Below are 17,500 nucleotides of genomic sequence, written 5' to 3'. Positions count from 1 at the left end.
GACATGGTTTGTCAGCACCTTCAACAGCCGAAGCTAAGCAGTAACATTAACATGATGCCTTCTAATTGCAGTCGCTGTACTCATAATATACAGGAGAACGATCGCCTTATGGCGAGGATAGCTGTGCTGTAAGCCCAGCTTCAGACGCAATCGTTAGGCAAGGGTAATTTCAGTGTAGGAAAGGATGAAACAGCGTCTGTGCCACCAGTAAGTACAGATAGTAGTATAAATCCCCCCCGCACGGTCCCCGCAGCCGGACAACTTTCTCATGGCTTCTGGATGGAAATGCTGTAGGAATGCTCAACCGGTGTCGCTCGTTCAGCCGACAGAAACGTTCAACCGGTTTTCCCCATTAAGTAGCGAGTCGGAGTCTGAGGCCGAGTCTTCTCTTGTCTCTACTCCTCCCGTTACCGGGTCAGAGACGCCGAAACTTCCCACCATTAGCTCTGACAAATTGAAAACCCTAGTCATTGGCGACTCCATTACCCGCAGTATTAGACTTAAAACGAATCACCCAGCGATCATACACTGTTTACCAGGGGGCAGGGCTACCGACGTTAAGGCTAATCTGAAGATGGTGCTGGCTAAAGCTAAAACTGGCGAGTGTAGAGAGTATAGAGATATTGTTATCCACGTCGGCACCAATGATGTTAGGATGAAACAGTCAGAGGTCACCAAGCGCAACATAGCTTCAGCGTGTAAATCAGCTAGAAAGATGTGTCGGCATCGAGTAATTGTCTCTGGCCCCCTCCCAGTTAGGGGGAGTGATGAGCTCTACAGCAATCTCTCAACTCAATCGCTGGTTGAAAACTGTTTTCTGCCCCTCCCAAAAGATAGAATTTGTAGATAATTGGCCCTCTTTCTGGGACTCACCCACAAACAGGACCAAGCCTGACCTGCTGAGGAGTGACGGACTCCATCCTAGCTGGAGGGGTGCTCTCATCTTATCTACCAACATAGACAGGGCTCTAACTCCTCTAGCTCCACGATGAAATAGCGTGCAGGCCAGGCAGCAGTCTGCTAGCCAACCTGCCAGCTTAGTGGAGTCTGCCACTAGCATAGTCAGTGTAGTCAGCTCAGCTATCCCCATTGAGACCTCGACCTAGGTTGGGCAAAACTAAACATGGCGGTGTTCGCCTTAGCAATCTCACTAGGATAAAGACCTCCTCCATTCCTGCCATTATTGAAAGAGATTGTGATACCTCACATCTCAAAATAGGGCTACTTAATGTTAGATCCCTCACTTCAAAGGGAGTTATAGTCAATGAACTAATCACTGATCATAATCTTGATGTGATTGGCCTGACTGAAACATGGCTTAAGCCTGATGAATTTACTGTGTTAAATGAGGCCTCACCTCCTGGTTACACTAGTGACCATATCCCCCGTGCATCCCGCAAAGTCGGAGGTGTTGCTAACATTTACGATAGGAAATTTCAATTTACAAAAAAAAAAATATTTTGAGCTTCTAGTCATGAAATCTATGCAGCCTACTCAATCACTTTTTATAGCTACTGTTTACAGGCCTCCTGGGCCATATACAGCGTTCCTCACTGAGTTCCCTAAATTTCTATCGGACCTTGTAGTCATAGCAGATAATATTCTCATTTTTGGTGATTTTAATATTCATATGGAAAAGTCCACAGACCCACTCCAAAAGGCTTTTGGAGCCATCATCGACTCAGTGGGTTTTGTCCAACATGTCTCTGGACCTACTCACTGCCACAGTCATACTCTGGACCTAGTTTTGTCCCATGGAATAAATGTTGTAGATCTAAATGTTTTTCCTCATAATCCTGGACTATCGGACCACCATTTTATTACGTTTGCAATCGCAACAAATAATCTGCTCAGACCCCAACCAAGGAGCTTCAAAAGTCGTGCTATAAATTCTCAGACAACACAAAGATTCCTTGATGCCCTTCCAGACTCCTTCTGCCTACCCAAGGACGTCAGAGGACAAAAATCAGTTAACCACCTAACTGAGGAACTCAATTTAATCTTGCGCAATACCCTAGATGCAGTTGCACCCCTAAAAACTAAAAACATTTGTCATAAGAAACTAGCTCCCTGGTATACAGAAAATACCCGAGCTCTGAAGCAAGCTTCCAGAAAATTGGAACAGAAATGGCGCCACACCAAACTGGAAGTCTTCCGACTAGCTTGGAAAGACAGTACCGTGCAGTATCGAAGAGCCCCCACTGCTGCTCGATCATCCTACTTTTCCAACTTAATTGAGGAAAATAAGAACAATCCAAAATTTATTTTTGATACTGTTGCAAAGCTAACTAAAAAGCAGCATTCCCCAAGTGAGGATGGCTTTCACTTCAGCAGTAATAAATTCATGAACTTCTTTGAGGAAAAGATCATGATCATTAGAAAGCAAATTACGGACTCCTCTTTAAATCTGCGTATTCCTCCAAAGCTTAGCTGTCCTGAGTCTGCACAACTCTGCCAGGACCTAGGATCAAGAGAGACACTTAAGTGTTTTAGTACTATATCTCTTGACACAATGATGAAAATAATCATGGCCTCTAAACCTTCAAGCTGCATACTGGATCCTATTCCAACTAAACTACTGAAAGAGCTGCTTCATGTGCTTGGCCCTCCTATGTTGAACATAATAAACGGCTCTCTATCCACCGGATGTGTACCAAACTCAATAAAAGTGGCAGTAAATAAAGCCTCTCTTGAAAAAGCCAAACCTTGACCCAGAAAATATAAAAAACTAAAAATCGGCCTATATCGAATCTTCCATTCCTCTCAAAAAATTTTGAAAAAGCTGTTGCGCAGCAACTCCCTGCCTTCCTGAAGACAAACAATGTATACGAAATGCTTCAGTCTGGTTTTAGACCCCATCGTAGCACTGAGACTGCACTTGTGAAGGTGGTAAATTACCTTTTAATGGCGTCAGACCGAGGCTCTGCATCTGTCCTCGTGCTACTAGACCTTAGTGCTGCCTTTGATACCATCGATCACCACATTCTTTTGGAGAGACTGGAAACCCAAATTGGTCTACACGGACAAGTTCTGGCCTGGTTGAGATCTTATCTGTCGGAAAGATATCAGTTTGTCTCTGTGAATGGTTTGTCCTCTGACAAATCAACTGTACATTTCGGTGTTCCTCAAGGTTCCGTTTTAGGACCACTATTGTTTTCACTATATATTTTACCTCTTGGGGATGTCATTCGAAAACATAATGTTAACTTTCACTGCTATGCGGATGACACACAGCTGTACATTTCAATGAAACATGGTGAAGCCCCAAAATTGCCCTCGCTAGAAGCCTGTGTTTCAGACATAAGGAAGTGGATGGCTGAAAACTTTCTACTTTTAAACTCGGACAAAACAGAGATGCTTGTTCTAGGTCCCAAGAAACAAAGAGATCTTCTGTTAAATCTGACAATTAATCTTGATGGTTGTAAAGTCGTCTCAAATAAAACTGTGAAGGACCTCGGCGTTACTCTGGACCCTGATCTCTCTTTTGACGAACATATCAAGACTGTTTCAAGGACAGCTTTTTTCCATCTACGTAACATTGCAAAAATCTGAAATTGTCTGTCCAAAAATGATGCAGAAAAATTAATCCATGCTTTTGTTACTTCTAGGTTAGACTACTGCAATGCTCTACTTTCCGGCTACCCGGATAAAGCACTAAATAAACTTCAGTTAGTGCTAAATACGGCTGCTAGAATCCTGACTAGAACCAAGAAATTTGATCATATTACTCCAGTGCTAGCTTCCCTACACTGGCTTCCTGTTAAGGCAAGGGCTGATTTCAAGTTTTTACTGTTAACCTATAAAGCGTTACATGGGCTTGCTCCTACCTATCTTTCCGAGTTGGTCCTGCCGTACATACTTACACGTACGCTACGGTCACAAGACGCAGGCCTCCTAATTGTCCCTAGAATTTCTAAGCAAACAGCTGGAGGCAGAGCTTTCTCCTATAGATCTCCATTTTTATGGAATGGTCTGCCTACCCATGTGTGAGAGACGCAGACTCGGTCTCAACCTTTAAGTTTTTACTGAAGACTTATCTCTTCAGTAGGTCATATGATTGAGTGTAGTCTGGCCCAGGAGTGTGAAGGTGAACGGAAAGGCTCTGGAGCAACGAACCGCCCTTGCTGTCGCTGCCTGGCCGGTTCCCCTCTCTCCACTGGGATTCTCTGCCTCTAACCCTATTACAGGGGCTGAGTCACTGGCTTACTGGTGCTCTTTCATGCCGTCCCTAGGAGGGGTGCGTCACTTGAGTGGGTTGAGTTACTGACGTGATCTTCCTGTCTGGGTTGGCGCCCCCCCCTTGGTTTGTGCTGTGGTGGAGATCTTTGTGGGCTATACTCGGCCTTGTCTCAGGATTGTAAGTTGGTGAGTGAAGGTATACCTCTAGTGGTGCGGGGGCTGTGCTTTGGCAAAGTGGGTGGGGTTATATCCTTCCTGTTTGGCCCTGTCCGGGGGTATCATCGGATGGGGCCACAGTGTCTCCTGACCCCTCCTGTCTCAGCCTCCAGTATTTATGCTGCAGTAGTTTATGTGTCGGGGGGCTAGGGTCAGTTGGTTATATCTGGAGTACTTCTCCTGTCTTATCCGATGTCCTGTTTGAATTTAAGTATGCTCTCTCTAATTCTCTCCTTCTCTCTTTCTTTCTCTCTCTCTCGGAGGACCTGAGCCCTAGGACCATGCGTCAGGACTACCGGGCAAGATGACTCCTTGCTGTCCCCAGTCCACCTGGCCTTGCTGCTGTTCCAGTTTCAACTGTTCTGCCTGCGGCTATGGAACCCTGACCTGTCCACCGGACGTGCTACCTGTCCCAGACCTGCTGTTTTCAACTCTCTAGAGACCGCAGGAGCGGTAGAGATACTCTTAATGATTGGATATGAAAAGCCAACTGACATTTACTCCTGATTATTATTTGACCATGCTGATCATTTATGAACATTTGAACATCTTGGCCATGTTCTGTTATAATCTCCACCCGGCACAGCAAGAAGAGTATCTGTATAGCACAATAGACAACTGCTGTCTATTGCCATCAGGCCCGGCGACATCCTCCAGTGAGAATGCTGAGTGATGGATAGGATGGCTACCATCATGCTAGCCTAAAGGCTTACATTCCTAGCCTGCTAGCTGCGCTAACATGCTAAGGTTAACATTCCTGATGAGGTGACACATTCATCGGTTGCACAGAACAGAGCATGTCTTAGCTACAGCGCATTCGGAAAGTATTCAGACCCCTTCCTTTTTTCCCACATTTTGTTACGTTACAGCCTTATTCTAAAATTGATTAAATCATTTCCCCCCCTCAATCTACACAATACCCCATAATGACAAAGCAAAAACAGGTTGAGAAATTGAGCTCAGGTTCATCCTGTTTCTATTGACCATCCTTGAGATGTTTCTACAATTTGATTGGAGTCGACCTGTGTTAAATTCAATTGGACATGATTTGGAAAGGCACACACCAGTCTATATAAGGTCCCACAGTTGACAGTGCATGTCAGAGCAAAAACCAAGCCATGAGGTCGAAGTAATTGTCCGTAGAGCTCAAAGACAGGATTGAGTTGACGCACAGATCTGGGGAAGGGTACCAAAAAACTTCTGCACCATTAAATGTCCCCAAGAACACAGTGGCTTCCATCATTCTTAAATGGAAGAAGTTTGGAACCACCAAGACTCTTCCCAGAGCTGGCCGCCCAGACAAACTGAGCAATCGGGGCGGTCTAAAAATGATTGACACCCTTAATAAAGATAATTAAAATACCCAGCTATATTGTAAGTGAGGGAGGTGACCAAGAACCCAATGGTCACTCTAACAGAGCTCCAGAGTTCCTCTGTGGAGGTGAGAGAACCTTCCAGAAGGACAACCATCTCTGCAGCACTCCACCAATCAGGCCTTTATGGTAGAGTGGCCAGACGGAAGCCACTCCTGAGTAAAAGGCACATGACAGCTGGCTTGGAGTTTGCCAAAAGGCCCCTAAAGACTCTCAGACCATGAGAAACAAGATTCTCATTCTCAAAGTACAGAGATCATTGATGAAAACCTGCTCCAGAGCGCTCAGGACCTCCAACTAGGATGGTTCACCTTCCAACAGGACAATGACCCTAAGCAAACAGCCAATACAACACAGGAGTGTTTTCGTGACAAGTCTCTGAATGTCTTTGAGTGGCTCAACCAGACCCCGGACTTGAACCTGATCTAACCTCAGGAGAGACCTGAAAATATCTGTGCAGCGATGCTCCCCATCCAACTTGACAGAGTTTGAGAGGATCTGCAGAGAAAAATTGAAGAAGCTCCCCAAACACAGGTGTGCCAGGCTTGTAGTGTCATACCCAAGAAGACATGAGGCTGTAATCTCTGCCAAAGGTGCTTTAACAAACTACTGAGAGAAGGATCTGAATACTTATGTAAATGTTCGTTTTTTTTAAACAATTTTTATATAAATTAGCAAAAAATTCTAAACCTGTTTTTGCTTTGTCATTATGGGGTATTGTGTGTAGATTGAGGGGGGGGGGGAACAATTTAATCCATTTTAGAATAAGGCTGTAACGTAACAAAATGTGGGGAAAAAGAAGGGCTCTGAATACTTTACAAATGCACTGTATGTCTCTCCACCTTCACCCTGGAGAACATGTTAACCAGAATAGCTAGGCTGTAGCAGTCAGCAGAGCAAATAACGCCCTCACTGTCTGTTAGAAACATAAGTGACCATGACCTCATCCCAGGTACTCTAATCTATCTATTGCCATGACAAATTATTAGGTTCACTCGATTACAGATGGTTTACTGTGCCAGATGTCATTGGGTCAAAATCTTATCACTGCTGCAAATGTCATTTTTGGACAGAATATTTTATTTTTTATTTTGACTACTAGGTTTTTCTTTCACAGTTTGTACAGTACACATCTGATGAACTGAACCCATGAAAAGTAGTTTCCACTGTTCAGCGGGACGCTCAGACTGATCCAGCTACTGTAGATGAACAACAGCAGGCTAGCCAGGAGGTGGACGTGCGAAGGATGTTTTCCACACCCGTGCAAACAATAACACACGGACCAGACTACTCATTCACTTCAAACAAGACTGATACAACCAGCTATTGATGTTTAACTGCAGGTCAAATCAAATGTTATTGTAGGTGCAGCAAAATGCTTCTGTTTCTAGCTCCCACAGTGCAGTAATAATACCTAGAAATAAACGCATAATCCAACAAGAATGAAAGACATTTTCAGAATGAGCAATGTAAGAGTGCGGAATATACATGACCAAGAGTATGCTCCTCAACAAACATCTACTTCCAAAATCATGGGCATTTAATATGGAGTTGGTCCCCCCTTTGCTGCTATAACAGCCTCTACTCTTCTGGGAAGGCTTTCCACTAGAAGTTGGAAAATTTCTGCGGGAACCTGCTTCCATTCAGCCACAAGCGCATTAGTGAGGTCGGGCATGGATGTTGGGCGATTAGGCCTGGCTCGCAGTCTGAGTTCCAATTCATCCCAAAGGTGGTCGATGGGGTTGAGGTCAGGGCTCTGTGCAGGGCAGTCAAGTACTTCCACACCGATCTTGACAAGCCATTTCTGTGTGGACCTTGCTTTGTGTAGTGGGGCATTGTCATGCTGAAACAGGAAAGGGCCTTCCCCAAACTGTTGCCACAATGTTGGAAGCACAGAATCGTCTAGAATGTCATTTTATGCTGTATGTAGCGTTAAGAATTTCCTTCACTGGAATTAAGGGGCCTAGCCCGAACCATGAAAAACAGCCCCAGACCATTATTCCTCCACCACCAAACTTTACAGTTGGCACTATGCATTGGGGCAGCTATGGTTCTCCTGGCATCCGTCAAACCCAGATTCGTCCGTCGGACTGCCAGATGGTGAAGCGTGATTCATCACTCCAGAGAACGCGTTTCCACTGCTCCAGAGTCCAATGGCAGTGACATTTACACCACTCCAGCCGACGCTTGGCATTGCGCATGGTGATCTTAGGCTTGTGTGTGGCTGCTCGGACATGGAAACCCATTTCATGAGGCTCCCGACGAACAGTTATTGTGCCGACGTTGCTTCCAGAGGCAGTTTGGAACTCGGTAGTGAGTGTTGCAACCAAGGACAAACGATTTTTACGTGCTTCAGCACTCCCGGTCCCATTCTGTGAGCTTGTGTGGCCTACCACTTTGTGGCTTAGCCATTGTTGCTCCTAGATGTTTCCACTTCAAAATAACAACACTTAACAGTTGCCCTGGGCAGCTGTAACAGGGCAGACATTTGACAAACTGACTGGTTGGAAAGGTGGCATCCTATGACGGTGCAACGTTGACAGTCACTGAGCTCTTCAGTAAGGCCATTCTACTGCCAATGGATGTGCATGGCTGTGTGCATGGCTGTGTGCTCGATGTTATACACCTGTCAGTAACGAGCAATAGCCGAATCAACAAATTTGAAGGGGTGTCCACATACTTTTGTGTGTGTGATGTAAAAAATAATATATATATATATATATATTTATTTATTTATTTATTTATATATATACACAGTGGGGCAAAAAAGTATTTAGTCAGCCACCAATTGTGAAAGTACTCCCACTTAAAAAGATGAGAGAGGCCTGTATTTCATCATAGGTACACTTCAACTATGACAGACAAAACGAGAAAAAAAAAATCCAGAAAATCACATTGTAGGATTTTTAATGAATTTATTTGCAAATTATGGTGGAAAATAAGTATTTGGTCAATAACAAAAGTTTCTCAATACTTTGTTATATACCCTTTGTGGCAATGACAGAGGTCAAACGTTTTCTGTAAGTCTTCACAAGGTTCACACACACTGTTGCTGGTATTTTGGCCCATTCCTCCATGCAGATCTCCTCTAGAGCAGTGATGTTTTGGGGCTGTTGCTGGGCAACACGGACTTTCAACTCCCTCCAAAGATTTCCTATGGGGTTGAGATCTGGAGACTGGCTATGCCACTCCAGGACCTTGAAATGCTTCTTACGAAGCCACTCCTTCGTTGCCCGGGCGGTGTGTTTGGGATCATTGTCATGCTGAAAGACCCAGCCACGTTTCATCCTCAATGCCCTTGCTGATGGTAGGCTTTGTTACTTTGGTCCCAGCTCTCTGCAGGTCATTCACTAGGTTCCCCCGTGTGGTTCTGGGATTTTTGCTCACCGTTCTTGTGATCATTTTGACCCCACGGGGTGAGATCTTGCGTGGAGCCCCAGATCGAGGGAGATTATCAGTGGTCTTGTATGTCTTCCATTTCCTAATAATTGCTCCCACAGTTGATTTCTTCAAACCAAGCTGCTTACCTATTGCAGATTCAGTCTTCCCAGCCTGGTGCAGGTCTATAATTTTGTTTCTGGTGTCCTTTGACAGCTCTTTGGTCTTGGCCATAGTGGAGTTTGGAGTGTGACTGTTTGAGGTTGTGGACAGGTGTCTTTTATACTGATAACAAGTTCAAACAGGTGCCATTAATACAGGTAACGAGTGGAGGACAGAGGAGCCTCTTAAAGAAGAAGTTACAGGTCTGTGAGAGCCAGAAATCTTGCTTGTTTGTAGGTGACCAAATACTTATTTTCCACCATAATTTGCAAATAAATTCATTAAAACTCCTACAATGTGATTTTCTGGATTTTTTTCCCTCATTTTGTCTGTCATAGTTGAAGTGTACCTATGATGAAAATTACAGGCCTCTCTCATCTTTTTAAGTGGGAGAACTTGCACAATTGGTGGCTGACTAAATACTTTTTTGCCCCACTGTATGTGTGTGTGTATATATACACTGCTCAAAAAAATAAAGGGAACACTTAAACAACACAATGTAACTCCAAGTCAATCACACTTCTGTGAAATCAAACTGTCCACTTAGGAAGCAACACTGATTGACAATAAATTTCACATGCTGTTGTGCAAATGGAATAGATAAAAGGTGGAAATTATAGGCAATTAGCAAGACACCCCCAATAAAGGAGTGGTTCTGCAGGTGGTGACCACAGACCACTTCTCAGTTCCTATGCTTCCTGGCTGATGTTTTGGTCACTTTTGAATGCTGGCGGTGCTTTCACTCTAGTGGTAGCATGAGACGGAGTCTACAACCCACACAAGTGGCTCAGGTAGTGCAGCTCATCCAGGATGGCACACCAATGCGAGCTGTGGCAAGAAGGTTTGCTGTGTCTGTCAGCGTAGTGTCCAGAGCATGGAGGCGCTACCAGGAGACAGGCCAGTACATCAGGAGACGTGGAGGAGGCCGTAGGAGGGCAACAACCCAGCAGCAGGACCGCTACCTCCGCCTTTGTGCAAGGAGGAGCACTGCCAGAGCCCTGCAAAATGACCTCCAGCAGGCCACAAATGTGCATGTGTCTGCTCAAACGGTCAGAAACAGACTCCATGAGGGTGGTATGAGGGCCCGACGTCCACAGGTGGGGGTTGTGCTTACAGCCCAACACCGTGCAGGACGTTTGGCATTTGCCAGAGAACACCAAGATTGGCAAATTCGCCACTGGCGCCCTGTGCTCTTCACAGATGAAAGCAGGTTCACACTGAGCACGTGACAGACGTGACAGAGTCTGGAGACGCCGTGGAGAACGTTCTGCTGCCTGCAACATCCTCCAGCATGACCGGTTTGGCGGTGGGTCAGTCATGGTGTGGGGTGGCATTTCTTTGGGGGGCCGCACAGCCCTCCATGTGCTCGCCAGAGGTAGCCTGACTGCCATTAGGTACCGAGATGAGATCCTCAGACCCCTTGTGAGACCATATGCTGGTGCGGTTGGCCCTGGGTTCCTCCTAATGCAAGACAATGCTAGACCTCATGTGGCTGGAGTGTGTCAGCAGTTCCTGCAAGAGGAAGGCATTGATGCTATGAACTGGCCCGCCCGTTCCCTAGACCTGAATCAAATTAAGCACATCTGGGACATCATGTCTCGCTTCATCCACCAACGCCACGTTGCACCACAGACTGTCCAGGAGTTGGCGGATGCTTTAGTCCAGGTCTGGGAGGAGATCCCTCAGGAGACCATCCGCCACCTCATCAGGAGCATGCCCAGGCGTTGTAGGGAGGTCATACAGGCACGTGGAGGCCACACACACTACTGAGCCTCATTTTGACTTGTTTTAAGGACATTACATCAAAGTTGGATCAGCCTGTAGTTTAATTTTGAGTGTGACTCCAAATCCAGACCTCCATGGGTTGATAAATTTGATTTCCATTGATAATTTTTGTGTCATTTTGTTGTCAGCACATTCAACTATGTAAAGAAAAAAGTATTTAATAAGAATATTTCATTCATTCCGATCTAGGATGTGTTATCTTAGTGTTCCCTTTATTTTTTTGAGCAGTGTATATATGTGTGTGTGTATAGACAGTATATTAATAGAAAAGGTGTGTACAGCAATGACCAGCTTTCAATGACTCTGTACATAGGGCAAAGCAGTCTCTAAGCTGCAGGGTAGAGTACCGGGTGGTAGCTATTAACAGTGACTAAGGTTCAGGGCAGGGTACTGGGCGGAGGCCGGCTAATGGTGACTGTTTAACAGTCTGATGGCCTGGAGATAGAAGCTGTTCATCAGTCTCTCGGTCCCAGCTTTGATGCACCTGTACTGTCGCCTCCTTCTAGATGGTAACGTGGTGAACAGTCCGTGGCTCGTGTGGCTGAGGTCCTTGATAAATCAACTCCAATCCAAGAGTAGCATTTTGACGTTAACAAGGACTGGTGAAACTCAGAAGCTTTAAGGCAGAGCCCAGGCTACTTCCAATTATCGCCTCCTTCAATATTGACAGAACAACAATGGGCATCTGTAAGTGGAGCTGCCCATGAAAGACACCATCTGTCTGTGTTTTTGTTTACTCAAATGGTTGTTTAATTTATGGAGTTATTTTTTTTCTTCTTAAAACTACATTGTTGTTTAAGAACTTTAAGTAAGCATGTCACTAAGGTCTACAGCTGTTGTATTCGGCGCATGTGACAAACACTTGAATTGATTTGATTTTCAAGCACTGTTCACATTCAATGAATTTCAAGCATGGTCTATTTAAATCAATCTTAACAACATTCCTATACACATCCTATGAGGACATTCAAAAACAATTGGTATGTAACCTGACAGCTATGCTTGTCGCTTTTTAGGATAAGGAGCTGTAGTGCTCAACATGAAAGATTCAATTGTTTCACACGCACGCCCAGTGGCAGCCTGCCATGGACATTGTATTCCCGTTCCACTGTCGGGTGACAGAGTGGAAGTCAATCTAATGTTCTAGCCTTCTTACAATTACAGGCCAAAGAAAATTGAATCATTTGGGGAAAAACCCAATCAACGAAGGCTATTCTCAGCCCCTTCGGTCTTTCTTCTCCAACACATTTACAACAATGCTGCAACAACAGTGAATTTCTTCCTGCTACTGTAGCAGTGTTTGGCAAGGGGGGGGGGGGGGCTCTAAAAGCGCGTCTCGGCAGAAATATGTCCCAACGCTGCTAAATTTTTGCCACTGCTGTAAAAAAACTATATATGAATATAGGGGAAACACTGCTGCAGACATGGATAAAGGACAAGAACACATACCTATATTGTTCAAGACACACAGAACCTTGTGGTTAGTTGCTCTGGTTGCTTGACATACAGTAAAACCACTCTGAATCCATCCTTCCCCCTTCCCTTTAAATAGCATGTTGTTTAGGGTGAACAACAGTGCTACTAGCATTGTGGAACTTGAACTAGTGAACTTGTACTCCAAGTTCCATTTTGGAACTAGAGTAACCCATCATGTCTATCTTTCTTATGTCAAGACTCATTACCAGTAATGGTTTAATTATGGTGGCCGTTTTAACCATAAAGGCCTATCCTGCAGCTGCTTTGGAGATTTCGCTTACAGTTCAAGCCACAAGGGTTTCAGAGGCAAACTAGCCTAAGATTGCTGCTTACATAATCATGTAATTATGCCAACCATTACTTCACCAAACAACAATCAACCTCCAAAAGGATATGACTCAATTGCACAAAACTGCAAAGGACCATTGTAATGGTTTATACTGCATGTGGTTTCTCTGCTATGGCTTCCCTTGGCTTCATAGTCTCCCTGTAGTAAGCTTGTGAAAAATGGTTTAAAACATGGGGAGACGTTGGAGTGCAGAATATAATTTACTGCATTAACTGTCAATCCATACAATTTTATGGGAATTTGATTTTGTGGCAACAACATTCACTAAGCTAAATGTGGTTTTTCATTTTAAAGCGGTTTAAACAGATCCACACCTCGGGCTGACACCTTTACAGTAGCAGCAAGACAGAGTGGGCGCCGTAAATTATGCTAGAATGTAAAAGGCCGTTGTCTATGAGTCTAGCTTGAGCAGTAGAATACTGCAGCCTATGTAAACCCAACCATTTGTATGCATTAGAATCAATGCACACCGAATAAGATGGTTTTAAGCAGCTCTGAGCGCTGATCTCAGAGTATCTTTTGGCAGCTGATCTGAGGGTTGGGGATTCCTGGCTGGGAGCAGGACTGGAGGCCATGAGAGAGGGAAGGGAGGAAGATGGAGAGCGAGGAAAGAGAGAGAGAGAAATAAAGAGTATCTGGTATGGTGCCCTTGGGAGAGGAAGTGGAGTGAAGAACAGAAGATGGAGATAAACAGATAAAGGAGAGTCTGGCCGGGCAGCGTCTCTGAAAGCCTGGGCGTCCTGCCTTTCCCTTCCCAGCCAAGGTTCTCTCTCTGGATCTGGCCACTTTTCCACCAAGCTGCTGCCCTGGGAAAACAGACCAGGCACTGTGTGAGAGATGCCCATCTATGATGTGTCTGTGGAATATGGCCGGGGTCCCTCAACAGGTCGCCTTAGTTATTACTCAACAGCTTATAATTCAGTTTACATGGGCAGCCTCCTTTGACCAACCGCATTCCATAACCTGGGGGGGTTTAACTACTGAATCATTGTAATGTACAGTGCCTTCAGACAGTATTCAAATCAAAGTTTATTTGTCACGTGTGCTGAATACAGTGAAATGCTTACTTACAGGCTCTAACCAATAGTGCAAAAACGGTATTAGGTGAACAATAGGTAAGTAAAGAAATAAAAACAACAGTAAAAGACAGTGGAAAACAGTAGTGAGGCTATATACAGTAGCGAGGCTATAAAAGTAGCGAGGCTACATACAGACACTGGTTAGTCAGGCTGATCGAGGTAGTATGTACATGTAGATGTGGTTAAAGTGACTATGCATATATGTTGAACAGAGAGTAGCAGTAGCGTAAAGAGGGGTTGGCGGGTGGTGGGTGGCGGGTGGCGGGACACAATGCAGAAAGCTCGGTTAGCCAATGTGCGGGAGCACTGGTTGGTCGGGCCAATTGAGGTAGTATGTACATGAATGTATAGTTAATGTATAGTTCACACCCCTTCACTTTTGTTACAATGTGGGATTAAAATGGATTTAATTGTAATTTTTTGTCAATCTACACAAAATACTATGTTAAAAATACTGTAATGTTAGTGGATTAAAAAAAAGAATATTAAAAAATATATATATATTGATTAGATAAGTATTTAACCCCTTGAGTCAATGCATGTTTCGCAGCAATTACAGCTGTGAGGCTTTCTGGCTAAGTCTCTAGGAGCTTTCCACACCTGGATTGTGCAACATTTGCCTATTATTATTTTTAAAATGCTTCAAGCTCTGTCAAATTGGTTGTTGATCATTGCTAGGTCTTGCCATAGATTTAGATGCCCTTCTTTGCAAGGCATTGGAAAACCTCCCTGGTCTTTGTGGTTGAATCTGTGTTTGAAATTCACTGCTCGACTGAGGGACCTTACAGATAATTGTGTGTGTTTGTGGGTATAGGCAGGGACAGAGTGTCAGGCAGCCTCAGATTTTCCCTGTGCTCGTGTCCACTCTACAGAGTAAACAAAGGTATAAAAGGTGTCCATGTTCCGATATGTTGAGGAGTATTGGGTTACAGGTTGTTTATATTGCATAGGAGAGGGCAAGGCAGCAGGTGCAGGGCAGCTTTGTAAAGTCCTCCCAACAGGTTATGGGAAAAAATCTGCACAGGGGACCGTATCTGCACGGGGGAAAACAAGTCCACCTTCCTGCTGGACATGCCTTTCAGTGCTACCATGAATATAACATGTTTTACACATTCTGTTATTTGAGGGCACATGCATCATACTGGTTAATAGGCAGGCTAATCAAAATGATTCCACAATGGTTGACCTTTTCAATCTAATCCTGCTGATTCCACCTAAATCAATGGGCCACTGCATGTGCACAGTTGTAAGCAGCATATTAAGTTTCACATATCTGAGAGAAAGCCAGGGCTCTTGCTCTTTGCTGTAATCTGTCTCTTTGTATAAACTTGTCTTTAGCAGTACACTGACTGACTAAGACTGATGATGCCCTTTGAGCAGCACTAGTACAAAATGTGACTGGAGAAACCTGTGCTATTGTTGAGATGATAACTGATGATACACATTAGTCTAGCCCAGGTCTGTGTGGATCCTGTTTGGTGGCTTCACTCAACAAAGACCTTCCTGAAGATAACTCTTACCTTACTTTCAGTGACTATTGCAATATGAGTGTTGCAATACTGTAGCCAGCCTGTATTGTTGACACTATTGGGTTGCAATACTGTAGCCTATGACATGCATAATTTGTGAGAGTGCAGTGTAAACATTGACTGTGGGCTTCTGTGTCACTATTCCCATTCCCAATATGGGCAACCAGTAATCTTCTTCACACATGTCATGAATGTAAACACTACATGATGGAGATATCTACAATTGCCCTACCTTGATCTCTGCAGCTCCAGGACAGAGTTGGCTATCTGTCCTCCCTCCAAACAGAAGCCTTGGGAAGCCTGCCTGGAGTAGGCAGCAGGCACAACTCCCTGAGTGTAGGTCTGAAGCCTGCCTCTAATCGCGGCTGGTACTGCAGAGAAAGGCGAACTGAAAATCGAAGGGCCGAAAGCATCCCCTTCCGGATCTGTACACGCTTGAGCTGCAGCGGCGGGACCAATCCCAAAACTATCTCGTGCGTTAGCAATCAGAGCCTGGTTTGCAATAGCGAGCGCCTGGGTAGCGGTGGGGTTCGCTACCCCTGTGCCACTGCCAGCCGCGAACAGAGGACGCTCTGCTGCAGAAACCAGGCTCTGTCTAGTCCTCGACTCAATTGAATTATCCTCTTCGATCTGATTGTCGGCATCATCTTGCACCGGTCGACCATCCAAAGAAATGTTACTGAGAAAAGAGAGTGCGGCTTGTCTCCTCCGAGGGTCTATGCGTTTCCGCGTATGCTCGATACTGGAATGCTTTATCTGAAGCGTGGTTGTGGATGAATTGCTGCTCGTGGCAGCCGCCATGGTCCACTTCCAGCGATTCGAATCGGCGAGCAGAGGTTTTGTCAAGATGACATTAAAGTGTGCTTATGTAGATAGCAAATGTAAAAGCCTTGTATTTTAAGTGCAAGCTTAAACTGACTAAAAACAGGATGGTTACGTGTCTGCAGTATTGTGGCAGCAGGGGAAAAAAGTGGACCAATAGGCTTTCAGGGACACACGAAAGGGTTATTTTTTTCATTTTCCTCCCGTGCCCTCCCTCTTCAGACTTCTGGACTGGTTATCCAAAATGACATAAAAATGTCATCAGGTATAGCAGATTTTGGCCACATTCAGAAATAACTAATGGTTACCACGTGTTATATTTGCATGTCAAAGCAGTTAAATTGATTGGAAATATGCATTTTTGGAAATTGTGCTTTGGGGTTCATATTACGGAAGTAATGGGTAACCCTAATAGCCCTAGGCTATTTACCAAGGGCTCAAAGCATAAACTATTTCATCTTCACTGTACGTCTCTAAAGTAACTAGGGAATCTTTAGAAGAACATCCCATGATATTGAAAACAAAAGTGGGCTGTGTAGCTTTTGAGGAATGGAACATGCTGTATTTCCAAAAGTGGGCTGTGTACCTTTTGAGGAATGGAACATGCTGTATTTCCAAAAGTGGGCTGTGTACCTTTTGAGGAATGGAACATGCTGTATTTCCAAAATATGCAATTCTGCATTTCTGCAACATTTGCACCATCTGTCTGTTTTACATGGTTTAGTCTGGTTTAGTAGTCAGGTTTGGACATGTTTTGACTAAATATGCCATCTAGTGGTGTTAGATAAATATCACAACACTGCAGATATACACCAATGCAAAATAGTACTATTTGGTGGTGAGTCTACGCTCACCACCAATGTGTAGTAATCCACCTGGGTGGCATTAGCTGTTTATGTGAATACTTTTTCACTAGTTTTCCCTTTCATTTATATAGTCCGCTTATAAGAAAAAAGAGGACATCTAGGAAGCTATGTTAATCAGACCGTTTAGGACGGCTACAAAACATCTGCTCACCACTGGATGTCCCTGTGGTTCTCTCCTTGTGTTTCTTCAAAATCCTTCCAGGCTTCCATGGTGGATTCTATCAGAAAGCATCCTAAAACTCCTGCAGTTTAGGAGTAAGTGAGGAGGGTTGTTCTTTAGGTCAAG

General features: G+C 44.5%; 1 protein-coding gene across 3 annotated transcripts in view; it reads right to left on the bottom strand.

Annotated features, from left to right (window-relative positions):
- Positions 1-16,500, bottom strand: part of LOC120055993 (CDK5 and ABL1 enzyme substrate 1-like) — a 29,680-nt gene extending 13,180 nt beyond the window's left edge. For 2 of the 3 annotated variants that reach the window (XM_039004104.1, XM_039004106.1), the window contains exon 1: positions 15,759-16,500. In XM_039004104.1, the coding sequence (XP_038860032.1) occupies positions 15,759-16,327 (569 nt within the window). In that variant the 5' untranslated portion in view covers positions 16,328-16,500. The remainder of the gene's footprint in view (positions 1-15,758) is intronic. The other variant, XM_039004105.1, reaches the window with a different exon arrangement.
- Positions 16,501-17,500: the final 1,000 nt, after the last annotated feature.

The sequence above is a fragment of the Salvelinus namaycush genome, chromosome 11 (genome assembly GCF_016432855.1).
Source record: "Salvelinus namaycush isolate Seneca chromosome 11, SaNama_1.0, whole genome shotgun sequence".
Lineage (NCBI taxonomy): Eukaryota > Metazoa > Chordata > Actinopteri > Salmoniformes > Salmonidae > Salvelinus > Salvelinus namaycush.
Note: the sequence above shows the minus strand (reverse complement) of the source record. Positions and strands in the feature narration are given on the sequence as shown.